A 24,276-nucleotide genomic window follows, 5' to 3' on the forward strand; every position below is an offset into this window, starting at 1 on the left:
ATAATGTTTTTTTTTAACCTTAAACCGCATAAACACATTTCATTACACCAAATACACAAAATAATGTTCTATTTAGCAACATCATATGACCCCTTTAATGGAGTCAGTTGCTGTTAATTAACTTACTGCACTGCATTTGCTTAACAAAAACTCAAACCCTAATAAGCAAGCAATAATGTTTTGATTTCCCCGTCTCTCCAATATGAGCATAAAGTGCTAAAATAACTGGTTGATTGATATTTTGTGAAGTCTGAGTAAAGAATTATCCTGTCTGTTTCTTTGAAAATTTTGTGATTTTCTTTGTGTAAATTAAAAGGTGTTGACTTGTAATTGTGGCTTCTCATTGACAAAACCCTGCACACCATTCCACGTCTCAACATGTCCTTCAAAACTCAAAAGAAAAGTCTCTCTTTTTCCTTTTCCCTCACACATTCAAACCTAGAACTGTATGAAATCACAGAACACAATGAAACTATCTTTAATCTCTGTAGTTTTCTAGTGAACCAGTTACCTGCTGAGTGGTTTGTGTGCTACACCACTTTAATGAAGGCTTGCATATTCATTTTCGCATTCATCAGCATAGATAATGAGGCCAAACAGATCTAAAGCAGCTACAGCTCCACATTTCTCTCTCTTTCTGGCTGTAGCTCATTACTCCACACAGATGTTGTGTTTCTCTCCCTTCCCGAAGTTCAAACCCCTCATGCTGTTCAGAGATCTCTGGCACACTTGCTTGGTTTCTCACAGGAGACCACATCGTTAGTTCAGTCCAGTGGGTGCAGCAGGTGAGAAAAACACCTTGGCCTGGATTTAATGGTGTGCTTCAGAGAATGAAGAGCTGTCATGGATGATGGATCTCTAGATATAATAAAGATTTATATTCTTTTTTTTTTATTGACACATGCAATGAAATGGGTCACATGTGCTTGGCCATGAAGCTTGGCTGTAACCACATATTCAAGATATCCAAATGTAATCGTTTAAAGAAATAGTTTAACCTAAAAAAATTGTCATCGTGCACTCACACTCATGTCATTCTGAACTCATACCATTTTATTTCTTCTGTAGACCACAAATGGAGATGGTGATACTGCTTTTTTCCATACAATGAAACAGAAAAGACTAAAAATATAGTGCTACAAGTCATATCTACTACATTATGGTACTATTTGTCAAGTCTGGAGATGGACAACATCTGGTCATTTAGTTGTATTGTATGGAATACAGCAACATGAACGTTTTGCTAAATTGCTCATTTTGTGTTTTACAGAATAAAAGAAAGTCTTACAAGTTTGGAGCTACATGATTGTTTTAATAAATACATTACTCTTTTTACAAATCAGCCACTGGACAACCTTTACTGTTATTTATACTATGAATATTCATCTAAGAATATTACAATTGAAGATGGTTACGGCCTTGAACATAGATAAGCTTTTTAATACAAGAAACGCATACACTTTTATTCAAAAGTTTGGGGTCAGTACATTTAAAAATAATACCATTATTCAGCAAGGAAAATCGCTGAATTAATTGAACAAATGTGACAGTAAAGACATGTATAATATTAGAAAATATGTGTATTTTAAATAAATGCAGTTCTTCTGAACTTTGGTAATAATGAGAAAAGTTTCTTGACCAAATCAGCATATTAGAATGATTTCTGAAGGATCATGTGACACTGAAGACTGGAGAAATGGCTGCTGAAAAATCAGTATTGTCATCACAGGAGTAAATTATGTTTTAAAATGTATTCAAATAGAAAACATTTCTATTTAAATTGTAACAATATTTCACAATATGACTGTTTTACTGTATTTCTGTTCAAATAAATGCAGTCTTGGTGAGCAGAAGAAACCTCTTACAAAAAAAAAAAAAAAACTCACAAACCTGAAACTTCTGAACACAAATGTACATATAAAACTCTGCTGCCTATAGACTTTTCCATTTCCCCTTTAGTTGGTCAAGAACAAGTTTTCATACTGTTTCTAGATTTAGGAGCACATCTTTTTGTGCACGAATAAATAGAAAATAAGGGCAACATCTGTCCAAGACTAACATGCCTTGACGTGTTTTCACCCTCCGGCCACAGTAGTGCCACATCTCTCTAATGTCTGCTTCAGAGGCACTGTGATGAAAGACTGTGTTCATCTATGACTCCATCCCAAATGCATTCATACAGGCAGGCATCCCCCATGCACTCTTGATGAGAACGGCCTTTGTAGCTGCCTGTGAGGCTGCAGGGAACGAGAGCAAAAGACATCCCTTTTATCTCATCCAGGCTTCCACCTTCCAACACACACAAACATATAGTCTCTCCCTCTCATCAACTCTTGCTTATGCACTCACACGCATATGGTGATACAATACCATCACACACACTGCCATGCACACTTTGTCTGTAATGCACTGGCCTCTCGCAGCTACTGGAAGAAAATCTGCTTATGCTGCCCACTGACTCATTTACAGTCACCAGTCGAGCGACACTATGCTGTGCTGGTCTACTGTATTGTTTTTAGAAATATGCACATTTTTTAACAGTTTTACTCTCACAGCTAAATGTATGTATACTGTCTTTTTTTGTGTGTGTGTGTTAAAGGGATAGTTCACCTAAAAATGAAAATTCTGTCATCATTTATTCATGTTGTTCCAGACCTGTATGACTCTCGTTCTTTTGTTGAACACAAAGATATTTAGAAGAATTTTTCAGTGGTTTAGTTCATATAACGAATGAATGACAGTGGTGTCCAAAAACTAGTGTTATTTTAGTATCACTGAGATTTTTCAAATTTTTATTTCAGTTTTAGTTACATTTTTAAACTAAAATGTGAGCTATTGCCTTGGCAACCAATTTTATTCTATTCTAAAATGTTATTAGATTTTTTTTATGGTTTAATTATTATTTTTTTTAGTTAACTATAAAAACCCTGCCAAAAACAACGTTGAAACATTTTTCAAAATATCTTCTTTGGTGTTCCACAAAAGAAAGAAAGTCAACTACACTCTAAAAAATGCTGGGTTGTTTCAACCCAATTTTGGGTCAAATATGGACTAACCCAACTGTTCGGTTAAAAAGTGAATTTAAAAATGTAACCAAAATTTAACCGAACAGTTGGGTTAGTCCATATTTGACCCAAAATTGGGTTGAAACAACCCAGCATTTTTTTGTGTTCCTTTAAAGCATATTTTGTGCCAGCAAGATCCTAGCAGATGTCATTGTTAATTATATTTTATGTTAGCTGTTTCATGAATTGCAAATGCTATTTTGTTTAGCTCAGCAAGAACTGATGTTTCTGAGGCGTTCGGTATTTAGCAGCACTTAAAGTTTTCCTTCCTGGAAATCTGCAGCCTCGCATGCTTTTCATTAGATTACCCACGGGCTACCAATGCTCTGCTTTTTTTATCACCCTCTGACACGCTAATGCATAATTTTCCCTTAACTTTGCTGACTAGCGTCTTTAGGTATTATTCTGGGAAGAATCCAAGCCACCCAGTCAGCCACAGAAGATATGGGTCATCCAAACATTTCTTATTTGCTTTTACTTAAGCCTAAACCTTAAACTCTTCTCTTAACCACCAAAACCCTAATGACAAATGCAGTCCTCAAACTGACCTGGAAATGGAAATAAACACTGAATGTCCTACAAGGCACTAGTCACCCTGATGCTAGGTTGCTGCATGACTGATAACTGACAATGCACAGTGCTGCTGCACATCTCAGTTGTCTGTGTCTTTCTGAAGAGGGAAGTGAAAATGTAAGTAAGAAGGATGGAATGTGTGCGTTTAAATTAATTACTAAATGTCAAATGTATCTTTTTCTATCGCAGCGGCCTCCAGTTTTACTTTCTGTCGTCCTGCGGTGGAGTACAGGGCTCTTCCAGAGGACTTTAAGTACCAGCTGAGTCGTTGTGCAGGTGGAAACCTTACCTGGCATGAGGGGCACAGCCGCAGAACAGCCGGTGGCCGAACAGTCAAACTACTCCAGCAACCTGGAACCGAAGGACTGCAGGTGAGACCAAGAAGGAAATCTTTAACAAACGTCTCAGTCCATCTGAATATGAGCCTTTTCACATTTCCGGGGATTTCAGAAGCAGAAGTCGTCATAGTTGGGTCGGCTTCTAGTGGTGAACGGGAGTGTAACAAATATATATATATATTGTATATATATATTTTTTGTATTTTTTTTTATTCCAATTTGCTCCAATAGCAAAAGAAAACATTTCACAATAGCATTTCCATGACTTTCCAAAAGAGAAAAAATATATAGATTGATTATGGAAGTCCGAACAGAGAACGATGTCTTAATTTACCGGCAGTATTTCAGCCATTGTATTAGAAACACCCTTGCAACTAGTTTTTTGTAATTTGATGCCAATATATATGTAATTTGCCAATATACTATGTAATTTGATGGTAATATAACAGTGTTATAAATGTACATTACATTTGTGCCCGAAGCGTGAAACAAGTAAGCATTATACGGAGCCACTAAAATGTTAGCCGCTTGCTAGCGGTAACATTAGCCTGTTGCATTACAGTACATGAAATTTCACTTACCACATACACAGAGTAAGGAGAAATGTCTGATAGGACGATGGCGAATGATTTGCAGATCCTGAGCACCAATGACAAACATCTAATCTTGTCAAATGTGTGGTAAGTACTGCCGCTCCATAGTATAGAGTCCTTGTGATGCAATCTCAAAAGTGAAAGTGAAAGTAAAATGAGAGCGCACAATCGAAAGCGGTTTCAATTGCAGCTCCCTGATTCTCAGAACATTGAGAAAGACCAGTGTTGGCCAAGCTACTCAAAAATGTAGCTAGCTGATTACCATATTCATATATCATATGAAAGGATAAGTAGATAAACTAGTAACTTCACTATTTGCAGTGCAAATTTTAGGTGTGTTAGCTGTGAAAAATTGCAAAGTAGGCTGTAGAAAGTATAGTTCTTATACAGAGCTAATGGCATGGCGCTTTCAGTTATTCCATACTTTAGTCCTTAAAGATGTCATTAGAGAATTTGTGCGCTAATATAATGTATGTATGGCTTTCTGTTGTTGCATTATTAATAGTGGGAAAAAGTTTCTTGCCTTTCAGAAATGCACTTGTATGAAAACCTGTGCATTAAAAAAGGTGGAGGAAGGGGTCTGGCAACAAAACGCTTCCTTTCTCTCTTCAGCCATCCATCTTTCCATCCATCTAAAAGCATGTTTAGTTTGTAGAGAATGAGTAAGATGCTCTTAGGCCAGTGGGTAGAGAAGAGAGAGACCACTCTCCACATGGCTTGTGGGCCTCAGGTCACATGGGAACTGCTGATTTGAGCACTGAAAGCAAAGATATGGGTCATAATGTGTGTTTTTAACTTAATTTGATCTTCTACATTAGCATATTAACAAAGCAAGTGCTTCTAGTCGGGACTGCAGAGCTTTGTGGGTCAAAGCAGTCTCGCCCGCACAATTAGACTCCTCTTAGATTTTACGACAGGTTTACACATACTACTTAGACCCAAACCTGATTTTGTTAAACTGAGATAGATAATATTATCTTAATGTGTTTGTGTTCTGCATTTAAATTAATAGTATTCAAAAGTAATTACTTGAGGCAAATCCAGTGTTCTGTGGTCATTTCCATTTCTCTTTTTCTAGTGCTAAATTAATTTTTTATCTCCTCAGTGAAATTAGCAGAGGTGCATTTGTGTTTAGTGGATTAAACAGAGGGTTTAAACAAGTTTGCTAAATTAAAATGTTACTAACACATTAAATAGGAGCTGCCTTTAAAAATAATTTTTACATGTAGCATAGTATAATTATACATAATATACATATTTTGTGGTCACTAAGTTTTGAAAATATTTTTGAAAGAAGTCTCTTCAGAAATCATTTTAATATGCTGATTTGGAGCTCAAGTAACAGTTCGTATTACTATCAATGTTGAAAACGGTTGTGCTGCTTAATATTGTTGTGGAAAATATGATACATTTGATACAAAGATCAAAAGAACATCATCTATGTATTATTATATATTATTATTTTGTTATGGATAAGAAATGTGTCATCTGTTCATCTGTTTTTATTGTCTCATCTATTTTATTTCAAGTCTTAAACACCAATATAGTTTCTAAATCATTCACAAATCTTGCTTTTTGCCAGAGTAATTGGAAGAGGAACACCAGACTTAAGGTCAATCTTCTGAACTTGGGTTTAAATTTGTTGCATTTTGCTGAACCGGATCAGAGGGCGAAGGCTCAGACTGTTTGCCTTTGATTTTCCAAAAAGTGAATTCATGATCAAAAGCTTGGCTTGATCAGACGTCTATGTTCATTTATTCCCCATGAAAACCCCAAACAGGAGCTGATGAGATCCTAACTAACCTCTGCACTTTTTTGGCCTTATAATTTAAACCATCGTTAATGAATGGTGGACCTTGTTAGCCTCTTCCTACAGTGACAGGAGAGATAAACAGCTCTGTTTTATCTCTTCCCCTAATGGCTTCATACACAAATCCTTTGTTCAGCACAGCTACACTTGTTAGTATTTTTCTTAACAATGCAGGTTTGTGTATCTCAGTACATGAAAGGCTCACTGACATCTCACCACATAGTGTGCTCTTCCCAGAATAAATAAAGAGTGAACAAAGAAGAAAAGAAAATAGAAAACGTCACTTTTATCACAAATCTTTTCTGACTTTCATCAGCGCTGTTGTGATTGTCTATAAACTTTGCCAAGACGCCACTTTCCGCGGACATGTCATTGCAGAATGATCAAAGAAGAAATGAGGAACTCAAGTGCCTATTGACTAATTGTAGTAAAAAATGTGACTGTTATGTATGCATTTGTGTACTGGGGGCCACTTTTGATGGTTAGTGTTTGTATTTTCTCATTATTGTGCTCACACCGATCCTCTGGGGTCTGGGTGAATGAAACTCATACTGTAAATAATTAATGTTGTGCATTTAAGTGGTGTGAATTCCTCTCTCACTGACTGATTCTGTAATCTATACCATTGCGTATAGGGACATTGCAGAGTAAGAAGGATTGCATCAGCTTGTCTCCATTGTGTGTCACAGAGTGCAATTTCGAATAATGGGCATTAAAATAGGGAAAGTTTGACAGCTACTTAGTCAGATCCATTTATAAGCCACAAACAAAATGATGTTCATGTTTTACAGTGAGATAAGGTACTTAAAAATATGTAAATGTGACAGTGACATGCCTAATAATCTCATCTAGAAGGGCTTAAAGGAATAGTTTACCCAATAATGAAAATTTGTTGAAAATTTACTGACCCTCGGGCCATCCAAGATGTAGATGAGTTTGTTTCTTCATCGGGATTTGGAGAAATTTAGCATTACATCACTTGCTCACCAATGGATCTTGTTTAGTGAATGGGTGCTGTCAGAATGTGAGCCCAAACAGCTGATAAAAACATCATAATAATCCACAAGTAGTCAACATGACTCCAGTCCATCAATTAATGTCTTGTGAAGCACAAAGCTGTGCATTTGTAATAAATAATCCATCATTAAGCACTTTAACTCCCATTCTGACGGCTCCCATTCACTGCAGAGGATCTATGGGTGAGCATATGTAAAGCTAAATTTCTCCAAATCTGTTCCGAAAAAGAAACAAACTCATCTACATCTTGAATTTCCTAAGGGGGAGTACATTTTCAGAAAATGTTCATTTTTTTGTCTGAACTATTATTTAGGACCACAGCGTTCTTATGCCCTACAGAGACAGTTTCTGGAGAGATGTGCATCCTGCCCAAGACCAGCTGAGTGGAACAGTCACTTATTCAGCCTATATGTGTGTGTGCATGCATGCATGCATGTATGTGTGCGAATTCCTGCAGTTGCAGAAGAAAGAATTCCCCACTGCCCTCAAGGGCAAACACAGCAAAGGCATAACGTAGAAAGTTGCCTTAGGGAGAAAGAGAGAGAGAGCAGTAGAGATAGGGCAAAAACTGTGAAGGAGAAAGAAAATGGAAGATGAACTTGAAGGATGGGGTACAGATGGTGGCAAATGGCTTAGAAAAACAAAACAAATAGAGGGAGAAGTGGGAAAATGGAGGGCTGTGATTTTGTGAGGATAAATGTCTGTTAATGAAATGGAACACCAAAGAAAGGGAATAAAATATGCAAAGCACAGGGAATGAAACTTAGTTATATTATGAGATGAGTTTTGTTTCAGTACCCATAATTTACAGCGACCTATAGCACATTAGAAAATAGCAAAATGTAATATGAAAATAATATAATATATTTATTATATAAGAGTCAGATTGAATACACAGTCTTTGGTGTCAACACTAATGGACAAGGGCACATAATATTTATTAGTAGCACATGGCATTGTTTTTCTTTTCCTGCTATCAGACCCCATTTTTTGGGTCACTTTGGAAGTTTTATGATATTGCTTTTAATCCTGTACAGTACCATTCAAAAGTTTGGGGTCAGAAAGATTTTTTAATGTTTTTTAAAAAAAGTCTCTGATTTTCATCTCAAGAAACTATTATTATTATCAATGGTGACAACAGTTGTGCTGCTAAATATTTTTGTAAAAACCATTATACCTTTTTTTTCAGGATTCTTTAATGAATAGAAAGCATTTATTTGAAATAAAAAATCTTTTGTAACCATATAAAATCTTTTGCAACCTTATTAATGTCTTCACTGTCACTTTTGATCAATTGATTGTGTCCTTGCTAAATAAAATAATTAATTTCTTAAAAAAAATAGAAAAATCTTTCTGACCCCAATCTTCTGAACTGTAGTTTAAATATTAGCAATGCTTTTTTTGGTGTCACAGTAAACAAACATCATAATATTGTATGTCACAGATACATTAAACTCAGTTTCATTAGCCCTCATATACTCTCACTGGCTCTAAATGTGGATGATTTGCTGGAATTATCTTTGCAGGATGGTTTTGTATAATTAGTCTGTGATCATATGAAAGTGTGATGAAGGTCGAGCGAGTGTTATTGTGGCTCATGTCACTAGCGCAGCCATTGTAACGAATGCTAATCATTCTAGAATGCCCTTCATTTATACAGCTCAGTGTGCAGAATCATGGCCGCGTCCGTTAGGCAGCCAATCAGATGGCTGTGTAAGATGAAAACATCCATCTTAATCACTGCCGGTGCATGACCTGGAACACAGTTATTTAAAAAAAAACAAAAAAGCATGTATATTTCCCAGAGGTCTTAGCAGGAGAGAGAGCTATTTATCTGTCTACATCTTTTTTTTTAAATTCTGCTGGAGAATGGTTTCAAATTAGTAGTGCTATAAAACGTTGTGCATTCATACATGGTAGGACTCCAGAAGGATGCATACAATTCAGTCACATTTTTAGATTTGCTTTTCTATGCCACTTCTCTGTGAAATGCATATTTAAATGAGTTTCCCTGTCTCTCTGTTTCCCATGCTCTATTTCTTTCTCTTTCAGTTACGTTCAGGTGAATCTTACTCTGTTTACCACACCAGCCCCACCTTGCCGTGTCTCTCCAGGCCAGTGGTTCTGTGGTCTCAGCAGGATGTGTGCAGATGGTTGAAGAAGCACTGTCCACACAACTACTTGACCTATGTTGAAGTCTTCTCCCACCACGCCATTACAGGTGTGTTATCCAATGTAAAACAAAAGAACTGTTGTAGTTATTGTATATAATTAAATATCCCAATATGATTTTAATGTGTTAGCTATTATTATTCATATGGAATTGCATTCGGTGTAAAATCTCACATCACAGTGACCCTGCACAAAATCACCTTTTAAAAGGTACTGCTTGCGCAGCAGTTAGACCAATCCTTTGACACCAACACATCTACTATATCTCGTATGGTATGACAGAAGCATTACCATTTTAGCTGAAGGTCAGCCAACCAGTGCTCATCTACTTTTCCAAAAATATGTCTTTTGTCAAAGAGCTGGTACCATTTCCTCAACCCCTGAATTTACAGTGCTTTACTCTTTCATGCTCCATTTTCAATATTCTAGAAAAATTTAAATGTTTTAGTATTGGCACAGAACCCTCAAAAGTACGAGATTAGAAATTTGCCATCAATGCCCATGGACACTTAGTTTTGTTTTTGAGCCATTCATCTGAGAAATGTATGATTTTCCTTCATGATACATGAACATGTACAGTCCCAAGGCCTTCATTAGCTACTTGCCTGAGCTGTGAAAAACAAGAAAAATGTCTCAATTTCAAGCTTTTAAGTGCCTACAAAAAGAATCGGGCACTGGAAAATATATCTACTGTCATATATAATGTCATATAACAATATTAGTGATATCTACAGCACAATTAATATTTTTATTCAGCAAGGTGCGTTAATTTAATCAAAAGTGGCAGTAAAGACTTGCATTGTGACAAAAAAAATCTAATTTAAATAAATTCTGTTCTTTTCAACTTTCTGTTCATCAGATAATCCTGAAAAAAGTTGAACAGTTTCCACAAAAATATTAAACAGCAAAAACTTTGATAATAATGTTTGATGAAATTATAATAATGTTTAATTAATTTATAATAATGAAATATTTCTTGAGCACCAAATCTTAGAATGATTTCTGAAGGATCATGTGACATGGCTGCTAATAATTCAGCTTTGCCATCACAGGAATACATTTTCAAAATAAATTAAAATAGAAAAATGTTAAAATTGTAATAATATTTCACAATATTATAATTTTGCTGTATTTTTGATCAAATTAATGCAACCTTAGTGAGCATAAGAAACTTTCAAAAACATTTAATTTTACTGACACAATCTTTTGAAATAAATGAGTATTTTCTATTGACCATCAATGGGGAAATCTGCAGCCAGTTGGATTTTTTGAAGCTAGGACTCGCTGGCCATACTGATATCCTTCATTATTATTTTACCATGTTTTTCTAGGGTTTGTAGAATTATAATGTGAATATGCGACTCATGTCTGAGCATGTCACGGGGTCCCGCTCACACACTGGCGCTTAGACAGCTGCTTCTCCCACTCACTCCTTGAGCACACACTTGCTCACTAGGGTCCCGTGTGACTTCACGTCCCCCACAAATCCTCTCTTCTCTCTCAGTGGACACAAAGCATCAAGATCACAGACACCCTGGGTGAGATCCATAGAAAAGGAAATCGAGAGAAAAATAATATAGGGAGTTAAAAAATATGAGGACAAAAGACAAATGCAGTGTTTTTTCTGCAAGGCTGTGGACTTAAGTGTTTAGAGTCACAGCACGAGAGGCTCAGTTGGAAACAAAGAGGGAAATGAACCCGGGGCGGCCTATGCCCTCAGGCAGCAGTTCCACACAGCATGTTGCCATAGTCACATATGCAAAGATCACTGGGAACACGGAGATAATAACCCAATGCTGTAACTTGTTTATAGCTGCCAGCAAAACTGTGCATGCATAATGTAGAGGCTGCAGAGCTTGTGTGTTTCCAAAGAGCTCATGTCTACTGAAATTGTCTCTCTCTCTGTCACTTTGTCTTTGTCAGGTCGTGCTCTCGTGAGATTGAATGGCGAGAAGTTAGAGCGGATGGGTTTGGTTCAGGAGACTCTGAGACAAGAGCTTCTCCAGCAGGTTCTACAACTACAAGTACAAGAGGAAGGGCGCAACTTACAGCTGCTAAGCAGAGGTGTGTGTGTGTGTGAGAATAAAGAGCAAAAATGAGGAAGAAATATTCTGCAGCAGGTGACAGGACCTAAAAGCAATAAAGTTTGCATAATGGAAAATGAACGTTATGGCGGTTTGGTGTATTTGTGCCTATTTATGTCTCCCTAGCAGCTTTATTTTTTGCTTTAGTGCAGGGGTTTTTACATTTTTTGTTGGAAGGGATGCCCAAATATGTTGATCCTCTTGCAAGGGACACCCTTTCCAACAACGTAAACCAAAAGAAGTGATTACAATAATATTTAGGAAACATTTACATTGTGTTTAGTTGACTACGTCTTTTTTTCTATCCACTATTGGTGTTATGTCCGATGAATAAACCTGAAGGAAAATATAAAACTAGGGCAGTCATTAGAATAAAATAATCATTGTGCTCACAGTATGAAATTTATGTATTTATGAACATTTATGACTGTAATTTGATGAACAGTTAGTTGCGACAAATAAAAATTCTAAGAAATGGGTTGCTTGTTGATAGTCCAAGTTTGGGGTCAGTAAGATTTTGAAAATGTTTTTGAAAGAAGTCTCTTATGCTCGCCAAGTCTGCATTTATTTGATCAAAAATACAGCAAAAACAGTAATGTTGTGAAATATTATTACAATTTAAAACCACTCTTTTCTGTTTTAATATATATTTAAAAAATATTATTTTATTCCTGTAAGGACAAAACAGAAATCATCCCAAGATGCTGATTTTGTGCTCAAGAAACATTTCTTATTATTATCAATGTTGAAACAGTTGTGCTGCTTAATATTTATCAAGATTCTTTGATGAAAAGAAAGTTAAAAACAACAGCATTTATTTGAAATATTATAAATGTCTTTACTGTCACTTCTGACCAATTTAATGCATCTTTAAAGTATACATAAAAAAAATCTTATTGACCCCAGACTTTTGAACCATGGTGTATATTAAAAACCCAAACCCAGAGAGAAAACTGATTCCTCAATTTTGATGTCCACCATATAGTACTGATATGTGTGTAGGTTGCCATTGGAGAGCTACTCTGAGACATTTTAGATTCATTCACTCATTCATGCTTTTTCTCTCCATCCCTCACTTTCCCTCTTTTTTCCAGGGCTATCCGGAAACCTGTCATAGCTTCAACCATGCGTAGGGCAGTTCTACCAGACTGGCTGCATTCTGAAGGGACATCAGTGTGTTTGGTCAGGCTGAGGCCAGAGACATTTGACTGAAGCTGTCATGGACTGGGACACGGGGACAGGTTTCAGTTATACAGCTCAACCCCCACATTCTCGCTACGCTTATAGAAAACTCATATCAAATGAGATCTACACAAGGAGCTTTCATGTGCACCCATGATTTATCAACCCCAAATCTGCTTCGAAATGCAAACAAAATGCAGAGGAATCTTGAATCTTTATATCTGATAAAGGCGGACTTAGCTGGCTGTACCAAAGTTCCCTGGATTTTGTAAAAACTCAGTTCCACTTTAAAGTCTACAAGACCTTCTACAATGATGTCTGGTAATACTGTCAGAAATTGCTATATTAAAAGCTATATTATGAGCTTTCACCCACAGAAACAAGCTTGCTAGCTATTTTCTGCTGGAATGTGACTTTGCCAGACGTGCCCTCAAATGTGCCGGTCAAGATTGTGGTTCTACGTAAGCAAAATGTGTCCAGTTCCTACAGGTGTTTCAGGACTCATTTCACATTAGATATGAACCTAAATGATTCAAACCTGCATTTGTACTGTGAATCCAACTGGACGGCCTGTTTTAGTTTTGTGACAGCTTAGCTGTTTTTTAACTTAAGATGTTTTTGTTTCTGGGAACAAAAAGATCAAATGTGTCCAAACTAGTTCCCAATGTGACAATGACGACAGCAGTTACGCTGAAATGATAAGTATCTTTGGCCACAAAAAGCTGTGTTTATGTTGTGTAAATTACAAAGCTCTGTAAGTGACAGATGTAAAAAAAAAAACACAGATGACATGCTGCATTGGAGCCTAAAAAAGTCTCAAGTGTGGACTTGCCCAAAAGACCATTCAAAAAACCCATGTCAAAACATCAGGATGATATGGTGTGAGAACCTGAAAGTGGTTTGGGACACACAAAACTGCATAAAACTGTATTCATGCATTATTTTGTGGAGAGTTTGATGTATTATTTCAAGTAATGAAAGGAGTCTGATTCCTTCATTTGGATTAAGTGTTGTGACTCCATGACTCAGCTTGTGATATATTAGATTTGATTATAAATTTCCTGTCAAAGTTAGGCAGAAACATTCTTCTAATACTGTAGGAAGTGCACTGGTATTTTACAGGCAACAGTTTTAACTGAAAAAGAAGAGTGGGCCGAAACTACATTTCCCATAATTCGTATCGTGAGGTATTAACAGCTGAGAGTGTAGTTTCATGGCGAGTCGGATATGAGTGGAGAGTTATGTGTGAGATGGAGTTCAGCAGAAAAAACTCAAGCCGATCAAACAGGTATCACAATACAGCTGTCTGCGGTCCAGGTCGCTGTGATTTTGCCAAGTAAGACATGTTCCATGTTCCAAAACATCTTTTGTTGATCCTGGATCAACATTACTGTCCAAAAATACAGACTTAACCCAATCCCTACCCCTAAACCTAGCCATACACATAATTTATTCCTAAAATCAGAGGGAAATGACAGCTGATTAAAAAGGGTGTAGAAGCACCTAATCCTGATTGTAAGTCTAAAACTGACATTTCCTGAAAAGTTATCTCTTAATTCTGATTGGTTGATTGGAATGATGTTCCAGGATCAACAAGGATGTTGATCCAGGAACATGTTGTACTTGGTGAAATCACGCTCACCCTGCGGTCCACCCATTCTACAAACATAGGCTATAGCCTATATGATAGGGGAAAGCGTCAATGCGTTTTGACGCAGGTGCACCTTTGACGTTACTATCTGTTGACCCACATCGAGCCAATTAATAATCATTTTTGGCATGTTATGGAACGGTTATTCATACTGTGGAATGCAACGTTTCATCTTTCTGATGATGAAAAAAAAATCATAATAGGAACGTAAATCATAGTTAACCTCCTTCCTTGTTCCCTCCTACCCCAGTTTCAGCAGGCGACTGCCGCGCGCTAATGATAATATTATTATAATGAACTATAGACTGAGGTCTCCCTCCTGACGCTACATGTGTTTCCATTAGTGCACCATGGAGAGATCACATCCTAATTGATCACTAACCGAGATTTGACCTTTGAGATGTCTATTTAATAGACTCGTGCATCAAAATATATTGTGGTGTATGTAATAATTCTTTACAATACCAGGTCCTATGACCGATATTTTAACTGACCATACACATTCTTTTTGTAAAATATACATGAATATATAGTTATATTTTGCTTTTATAGAGTTTCATAGTGTAGGTGTCTGGCAGGTGGCCAGCTCAGAGATTTTTTCTTTCTCTTTCTTAATCTCTCTCTCAAAATGAAAGCAAGTCACAAATAATATCTCTTTAGTTTCTCCTTGACCTAAACAAGAATAGTTTTTTAATAGCCAAAAGCGACTGTAAATTATGACTTGTTGCTTGCATTTAGTAGTATTAGGGAGAGTACGCTCTTTTTCTAGAGCATTTGAACCAAAAATTTGGATATGCCCCTCTGTGCAAGGTGATATATTTTGGGTAATTTTTCAGACAGAAATATGAATACTTGAAAAAAAAAATTTGGTCAACTTTTAGTATAACACAGGGGTTTCCAAATGTTTTTTTTTTAATTTTTTTTGTCAGTCAACCCCCTTTGATGTAAATATTTACTTGAAGTACCCTGTGAGATTTTAAGTTAAATATTTCAATAATTTAACAACACATTTGCAAGTTCACATTTCTCTGATGTTGATTAATGGTCACATGACATGTAAGTAAAATGAAATATTTTATGTTTTTTATTAAATGTTTTATTTTGATTGTTTTTATTTTAAAATGTATTTTGCATTATTATTATTTAATTATTAGCTTTTCATCAACTCACAAACCCCATGCAGTTCCCTCTTGAAACCCAGCGTTTTATGAACCCCAGTTTGGAAACACTAGCGTTTTATGAACCCCAGTTTGGAAACACTAGCACTGCAAAAAAGTAGAGGAGATTGTGTCTCACACTGTAAATAAGATTACAAAATGATTCCAAGAACAAATTATCTGATTTTTGCTATCCATTGGGTTTTGGACTTTATTTCAACTAAGGAATTTTAAGAGAAACATCTGATAGAAAATTGACTCTTAAATGAAACCTAACTGAGAACTCTGAGCAGTTAAGCTTTCCAGGCTCTCTGTGTCTCTTGGTTCTATTAATACTTTCCATCCATGTCACCTGTAGAGCTGATCCTCTTATTCAATCAACCCCACACACTGCGAGCAAGTATCCAGACACAAAGAAAAGACGTTTTTTTTATTTATTAAAAGGTTTCTTGAATACATTACTCAGTGGTCAGCTAACGTTCTAACTTCAAGGTTTACTCTGATAAAACAAAGGCAGATCCCAGTGTTAAATCTGCAGATCTAGTGCTTTCTTAGAGCAGGCGTGTGTTTTTCCCAGTGCGTTCAGCGTGGTATGATGTCCGCACTCTCCGTGACCCAGGCTTTGTGCTTCAGCTGTGATTATTAGCTGGTTTATCTGTGTTGCGCTGTTTGCGCTTCAATGAGAATGTGATCTTTATTGCTCATATGGAAGACAGCCGTCAGACTATTTTAGCTGATATGAGCACGCTGCCCAGATACACAGGGGCCAGAATATCAGAGATGGTCCTCACTGCAGAACACAAGATCCAGGGGATCCAACTCCTCCCACCTTACATATACCTAAACCCACCCATCTCCACCCCTAAACCTACCCATCACCACCCCCTAGATGTGGATCCAACCCCGCCCCCCTGGATCTTTTTTCTGCAGTGAGGGGCTACTGGGAATATCAGGCTGCTGGGCACTCCATACAGATGGAGGGTAAGTTATGAAATGGACTGTTTAGCATTTAAAAGGTTAATTAAATGCCGTTTTGTCCACTCATTTGAGTGACATATGCAATTAAAGAGTAGATCATCAACATGGTTTAGAATGCTGCAGCTGCTGTTTCCTCTAACTTTTTCATTGAAAAGAGTGTATCTGGTTTATAGTCTAGATTTTGAGTCAACTCTTTTTTTATTTCAGGGCCTTATACGTTTTTAAGACATTATGTTTTTTGGCTATTACATTACCATAATTTTAGCAGCACCTTTCTTTTTTGCTGTGCGTTGTTGAGCTGTTTTGAATGTGCTGGGACTGGTGGCCTGATTTAGTCACTTAACTCTTGTTGTTGATACAAAGAGTGAGAGAGACAGGTTGTTAATGACACTGACATGATGCAGGTGGAAAGATCTCTTGCTGCTATTTTCAACCTGTTAAATTAGTTCTGTTAGATTTTTATGACTGAAAGGTTGTTTTAGTTTTAGGTCGAATCAGTTGATTGACAATCTTATGACATATTGTACAACAAGATAGTTTAGACATTAATTCACACACGCACCCACCATTGTTGTTTTAGTAACATTTACTGTATATAGTATTTCTACATTTTTCAGTACTTTTTAAAAATTTAATTATTAAAGTTTTAGTGATTTGCTTTGTCTTTTATGTGCTTTTGTTTTTATATTTAGCTGGTTTTTGTTTTTATATTTAGCTTTCATTTATTTTCATTTTGGTTTTAGTTTTATTAATTTTACTTAAACCAAAACTTATTTTATTTGTTTTGCATGAAACATTATTAAATTAAAAAAAAAAAGTTAAATGTGTAATTTATGTAGCTCTAGTGGCACCAAAAAGAATAGCAAAAATAACTGTTGTCAATAAGGTTTCCCAAACACTCCACCTGTATTTCATTGGTTGGACATACAGATCGCCCCACCCCAAACGCACCCCATTGGTTCAGCTGCTGTTGCTATGTTGGGCTGGTCAGAGAGAGAAATGTTTTGATAAAAATCAACCTACAAATGTCCTGGTAACGCTTTACAATAAGGTACTATTAGGTAATGTTAACTAACTAACAATGAGTAATACATTTAGCTCAGGTCCATTAAATAATATTAACAGATACAACATTTGATTTTAATAATGTATTAAAAATGACTGAAATTTAAATGAACCAAGATTACTAAAAACCAAAACTAAGATCAAAATAATTATCTTTTTTGGTCCAATGGAAGTGGTGAAGACTCTTTGGACAGACTCCTCCCTGCAGTCAGCACCTATCAGTATCAGACTTTAGATAACTTGAAATATCAATAAAAGACTAATAAAAGAAAAAAGAATAATTATTTTATACTGTATGGTTTTGAGTCACTGCAAAGAACCTAAGACTCATCCGTTCAGGATTCGGATTAAACTGGTTGTGCTGTATGTTTTTAATTCACTAAACGGCTCCTCAGAGACATTTGTTCTCGAATCAGACTACACTGGTCTTGCTGTATGTTTTATTTCACTTTTGTGTTTCTCCGAAAAAAACAACAAGATAAGGATTTAATACAACATGAGTAAATTACAGAATTTTCACATTTGGACGAACTATGCCTTTTTATTTTATTTTTATTTTATGTAGCCTCTGACATGTTTTCACAAATACTCACATATTAATAACAGCCTCAGATGCCATGGTGTATGTGATCAGAATAAAATAGTATCCCTTGCGTTGCTGTTAAAGCACATATGGTGATAGGGCAGGATTGTGATCTTTCTGGTGTCTGTGTCGCCCCCACCAGTGATCAAACATGCAACCTTTATGTTACCCATCTGCAGGTCCTGTCTCCAGAGGAACAAGCTCTGGCTGCCAGAAATGACTATAACTTTGACCATCCAGGAGCTTTTGACTTTGAGCTGCTTGTGACCACGCTGCGGAAACTTAAACGGGGGAAAAGTGTAAAGATCCCAGTCTATGACTTCACTACACATGGACGCCAGAAAGACTGGGTGAGTGTGTGTGGCAGATGTTTCACATACTTTCCAGAAGTATATTAAAAATATATGCACCAGATACAGTCATAATTTATAATAGTGGCATGGAAAAGATTTCAGTTTGTTTGATGGTCTTTGGTTTTTCATTTCATACTCTTCCAGAAAAATGTCTATGGTGCTAGCATCATTATCTTTGAAGGCCTCTTGTCCTTTGCAGACAAAGAGCTCTTGCAGGTATGATGAAATGTTGCGGTTTCTGAATGTTTCGTAAATACTGATAAAAATTCAAAGCAAAGTAAGTGATAAAAATGTTTTGGTGATGAAGTAAGGGAGATGTTGAGGGACCATTTATCACGAATTCATCTTAAAGGGATCACATGAAATCAAAATTTGACTTTTGTGGCTTTTAGTCCATATCGAATAGAACAGGAATAGGATCTATATGCTAATGTGCTCCTAAAAGTTGACAAAATTAACATTTTGCAGGTAAATGCATTTAAAATGTACACATTTTCTATTTTGTTTGTATTGATTACTTACATTTTGATCTTGGTCTAAGTGTAAAAATATCTGTCACTATATCCTTCAACTGAAAGCATAATATTTCTTCAGTCTTAAACTTTCTGTTGGTAAGTCATCTCTCTCTCTCTCTCTCTCTCTCTCTTTCTCTCTTTTTTTTTTTTTGCAGCTGATGGACATGAAGATTTTTGTAGATACAGATTCAGATATCCGGCTGGTACGGTGGCTGAGGAGGGACATCACAGCGAGAGGACGGGACATTGAGGGTGTCATTAAACAATACAATAAATTCATAAAACCAGCCTTTGAGCAGTATATCGAACCTACCATGAGACTTGCAGACATTGTAGTTCCACGTGGTGAGTTCAGCATATATGCATTTCTGCAGTGAATAATTGCAGTTAGCAGATGTTACATTTATTAATTTCTCTCCTTCACACACAGGTGGAGGCAACATGGTGGCCATTGACCTGATTGTTCAGCATGTTCACAGCCAGCTAGAAGAGGTGAGTGAAAAAGGGAATTACGGTAGTGTCCTGTGAAATAATCTTGTCCATTCTTCCAGCCCAGGAGAAGTTATGCACCTATTTTTGTGGTCACATTGGTAGTCCACCCTAGACAAGATATTAAAAAAAAAAAAAAAACTCTTTAACAACTTAGTTCATTATGTAAACCTGAAATGTTTTAGTGTACTTGTGCAGGTTTCCCCAGTTTCATTTTTAAAATCTAAGGGGCATGTGGCATCAGGGTTGCCAGATCTCCAAAGCAAAACTAGCACAGTGACTAATTAAAAATAGCCCTATCCCACAATTTAAAACTCAAATATGCCATTCCCTTACCTAAAATACATATCTTACAGTCATTGTTACACAATTTCAACTTAAAAATCACTGGGTAGTAGTAAACACAGTCTGTTTTTATAAAGGAGCTCACAGTGCCCTGCTTGACAAAACTAATTTAGCACTTTATCATTGGTAGAATATACAATGGGTAAAATAATACAATATAAGCATTCCAGTCAAGTACCATTTCTGCAGTGTTGAACAGTGTTTCGTTGACGAATAATTTTCGTCAACAACATTTTTTCACAGACGAAAACGAGACCATAACGAAATAAAAACTTGTTTTGAATGACAAAAACTATGACGAAAATCTATTGACATTTTCGTCAACAACTAAAAACGAGACGACAATGTTAGGGAGGGACGAAGAGATCCAGTCAGAATGAATCTCCTGCGTGGTTGGGAGGTTAGATGTGCACATTTGAACAGTTACAGCCTATTGATCTGACCAGCGGGACATAAGCTAGCATACGCTTGCTGCACGTCCCATAAAACATTCAAAAATTTCAATATCTGTGAGTAAGAGAAGAGCAGACATATGGATAATTTGAAAAGCATGACAATGCAAAAGAGAACTCAATTCGGTCCGGTTTTCTGCACGCACACAGAAAAGTGCCTCTCACAGACACAGCGGACGAGTAATTAATTCAGTTCTCTTTCGCATCGCATGAACGGAGAAATACACACAAAATGATGTCGAATTGGCCGTTTTGACGAGTATTCACGAAAACACACTTGGTTACGTCTTAAGTGATCGTAAACAGTTGGAAGAATATCGGATGTGTATCAGTATTATGCACCCTTGCATTCCGTTTTAAAGGGACAGTAGCCTAATTAGTTGCTGTTGTCTGTGTCATTGATGTTAATCAAGCAACAAAAGAAAGAGAGAAAATCACTCACTGCTCTTGACTGAATGACTTTAGTAACCCTAATAAGGATTAATCTAATTTTATTTACATAAATATATATGTCTGCTTGAAAGAATGAAAAATGTGGTAAGTCGTTATAAAGAATTAATATTATATAACCATTGGTATTTAATTGAAAGGAGGACTATGTTCTTGTTTCTTAATGAGAAGTGGTTTTATTTAATTTTAATATAAAGGCATGTTGTGTGTCACAGCAGTTAAATCTGTGTCTATATTGCATTATAAAACCTTAATATCAAACGTATATAATGAGTTTGGAAATTTTAGAGAAATGCTTAATAAATGCATTACACTAACTAAACCCATTAGATTTTAGCAGACTAAATCTACTGTAGATTTAGTTGACTAAAATCTTATGAAATTTAGTCAACTAAAACTATTCAGATGACTAAAATATGACTAAAACTAAATGCCATTTTAGTCAAAAGACTATGACTAAGACTAAATCAAAATTTGCTGTCAAAATTAACACTGATGTTGAATAGTCTTCAGCTTCCTTCATATTTTTTCACACTACACATCGAAACGGCGCCCTCTGCCTGTGAATTTAGGGAAAATGTGAGTAAACAGTTGTCTTTGTGGCACTTACTCAAGACAGATAATTTCTCTCACACTCTCAGCCTGCTCAATCTTTCTCTTTCACTGGTTTTCACTGATCTTTCAACTCTCGGCAGCGTGAGATTAGTGCCAGGTAGAGAAGCCTTTCCTCTTTCTCACACACACCCTCATACATAAACACAAATTTACGGTCTATGAAGATATGTACTTTTTAAAAAATATAAAAATATTCTCTGGAGTAAAAAGTGTGACAACTAGCCTTAGCCAACTATACATAGAGTTGGGCTAGTTGTGTATGTTTGTGTATTTATTTATACAGAATTATAACCCATGATTATGTTTTCAAATTAAGAAAAACTGACAGTGTTAGAAATGTCATGGACTGGTGTACAAGTGGCTTTTCCTTTTAGTCTTTGACAGTGCTGATTTGCTTTATGTCTCTTCTCTTTCATATGCACGCACACACAGGGCACTCCTGGCCACGGCCCATCAGTCCCAGCCGCTTCCTCAGACTCTCAGTGTGTTGGAAAGCACACCACAGGTCCTCGGTCTCCACACCATCATTAGGTGAGTGTCATATGAATCAGTTCTATGAAACACATCAAAAGAAATCCTACTTTTAAATGTTAATGTTTGTTGTTGAAATGTGTTTTGGAATCCATTCATCTGTTCCGGCTGCCATTCAGAATTCCTCACATGTGTGAATCAGGCTAATGACTCACTGACCTGCTTTTACCATTTTCTCTGCGTCTCTTATGTACTTCTCCTCTGTTTGTTTTTAGGAACAAAGACACTAGCTGTGACGAGTTCATCTTCTACTCAAAGAGACTGATGCGGTTACTTATTGAACATGCACTGTATTTCTTGCCCTCCAAGGTGTGTGGGTGGTTTTTTTTTGTGCGTGTGTTTATGTGTGCCACTCAGTGTCTTTTTTGCCAAAGTTTGATATTATTGTGCGATCAAAGCTGAATCTGTGATTTAAATTACAACTAAGGCTTGATTAGAATTTTAATGGAATTAATTGCATGACCTTTATGTGTCAGTTAATCTAATTAATTGCTAATAACAAATATCAATAAAAATTTTAATTGAATTAAGTGTATATGCCAGTTAATTAATCAAATGAGTAACAATTAGTCACACATATATCAATAAAAATGTAATTTTAATTAATTACATTATATGGCAGTTAATTAATCTAATTCATTTCTAATAATCACATATATATCAACAGTATATGCCTGTTGATTAATCAAATGAATAGCAGTTAGTCACACTACAATATTTAACTACAATTTTTATTTAGTTAATTAATCAAACTGCAATGAATAACACTTATATGATTGTAAAATTTAATGGAATTAATTACATTAAATGCCATCTAATTAATCAGCATACAAGTCAGTTGGCACGAATAATTGTTAAAAAAGTGATTCACTTTATTTTTCATTTTTTATAATTAATCATACTAAATTTGCCTGTTAATTTGAAAGTACTTTTTAAAATAAATATGATAAATATATGGTTTTTGTTAAATATTAATGTAAATATGACTGCCCTAATATAAATATTTTGGTGACCTTTTGTCCTCTCTCTTAATAAATACAGAGCAAAATATTTTCTTCTCAGCTGTACTGTGTGTATCATCACATAAATATCTGTTCTTTTTACAGGCCTGTTTCATCCAGACACCGCAAGGCCAAGAGTATAAGGGCCGCAGATTTAGTGGGAAAGGGGTACATTTGTGCGTCTGTTCAGTTGAACATTCATTTCCACAATTAGGAGTATTTTTCATAAAATATTTGTTTGAAATCATATTGGTTTTGAAGCAGCACTTGTCCTCCTGTCTCCTAGATCACAGGTGTGTCCATTCTTCAGGCCGGTGAGACCATGGAACCTGCTCTGAGAGCTGTGTGCAAAGACGTCCGTATTGGCAAGATTCTGATCCAGACTAATCTGGATTCAGGAGAACCAGAGGTAAAACAGGCTTCAAATCACTGCACACAATATCAGTAACAGACTGAAAATACAATGAAGCCTGTCTTTCTTGTCTTATGTACTATAAGAAAGATCTTACTAATAAATTCCAGTCTGACTAATTCAGTCAAGCGATTTAAGTCGGGTCAAGCGATTAGTCAACAGAAGAGACAGACGGCTGCACCATCAGCGGAAGCGTTCAGGCCTCCTCGTGTGAAGACCAACGAGTGTAAAGACCTGCGACTTTACCTGCGCGACTTCACCGTAGCAAATATGTTATATCTAGAAAAAAATGTATAGCCTTGTATTGTATTTTAAATAAAATGTATTTATTTTCTCGGCTCTTAGCAAACCCTTTATGTCCATTTTGCCTGTTGGTCTCTGTCTCCATGGTAACAGAGATCTCCTGACTCCTCAGTTTCATTCTTTTTGGTGGCTGTGGTTCCCTCTTTCTCACTTTGTTTCCGTGGTAACTAAGACTCGCCGCCCCACCCCCCCATTTAGCTGCACTACCTGCGACTGCCCAGAGACATCAGTGAGGACCATGTGATATTGATGGACAGCACCGTTTCCACAGGAGCGGCAGCCATGATGGCAGTGAGGGTGTTGCTGGTATGTGGCTATCAACCTCATTCCTTGCAAAATGTAAAAACAGACAGCGCAAACCCTGGATGGCTGTACAGTCCACGCACTTTTACACAAAGCATATTTGACTCTCTTCTCTGGGAATAAAGTAAATAGGTGCCACAATTCATTGTGGAAATTATACAATGGCTTTAATTTGTTGAATGTTAGTGTGTGTGTGTGTGTGTGTGTGTGTGTGTGTGTGTGTATACAGCACATGGCCA

At 36.4% G+C, this 24,276-nt stretch overlaps 2 protein-coding genes across 3 annotated transcripts in view; both read left to right on the forward strand.

Annotated features, from left to right (window-relative positions):
• The window catches only part of LOC107695303 (sterile alpha motif domain-containing protein 10-like), a 14,823-nt gene extending 1,332 nt beyond the window's left edge, over positions 1-13,491 (forward strand). The window contains exons 2-5 of one of the 2 annotated variants that reach the window (XM_016495165.1): positions 3,828-4,009; positions 9,449-9,617; positions 11,492-11,632; positions 12,747-13,491. In XM_016495165.1, coding sequence (XP_016350651.1) covers positions 3,828-4,009; positions 9,449-9,617; positions 11,492-11,632; positions 12,747-12,769 — 515 coding nt within the window. In that variant the 3' untranslated portion in view covers positions 12,770-13,491. Of the gene's footprint in view, positions 1-3,748; positions 4,010-9,448; positions 9,618-11,491; positions 11,633-12,746 lie in introns of those variants that run through there. The other variant, XM_016495164.1, reaches the window with a different exon arrangement.
• A 2,043-nt stretch (positions 13,492-15,534) lies between these two features.
• On the forward strand, positions 15,535-24,160 carry LOC107695223 (uridine-cytidine kinase-like 1). The gene is made up of 12 exons (XM_016495040.1): positions 15,535-15,541; positions 16,577-16,623; positions 18,448-18,618; positions 18,766-18,837; positions 19,292-19,481; positions 19,567-19,628; positions 21,568-21,584; positions 21,920-22,018; positions 22,234-22,327; positions 23,125-23,187; positions 23,306-23,428; positions 23,933-24,160. The coding sequence occupies exons 1-12, from the start codon at positions 15,535-15,537 to the stop codon at positions 24,158-24,160; spliced, it is 1,173 nt and encodes a 390-aa protein (XP_016350526.1).
• Positions 24,161-24,276: the final 116 nt, after the last annotated feature.

The sequence above is a fragment of the Sinocyclocheilus anshuiensis genome, unplaced genomic scaffold (assembly GCF_001515605.1).
Source record: "Sinocyclocheilus anshuiensis isolate Anshui unplaced genomic scaffold, SAMN03320099.WGS_v1.1 scaffold122, whole genome shotgun sequence".
Taxonomy (NCBI): Eukaryota; Metazoa; Chordata; class Actinopteri; order Cypriniformes; family Cyprinidae; genus Sinocyclocheilus; species Sinocyclocheilus anshuiensis.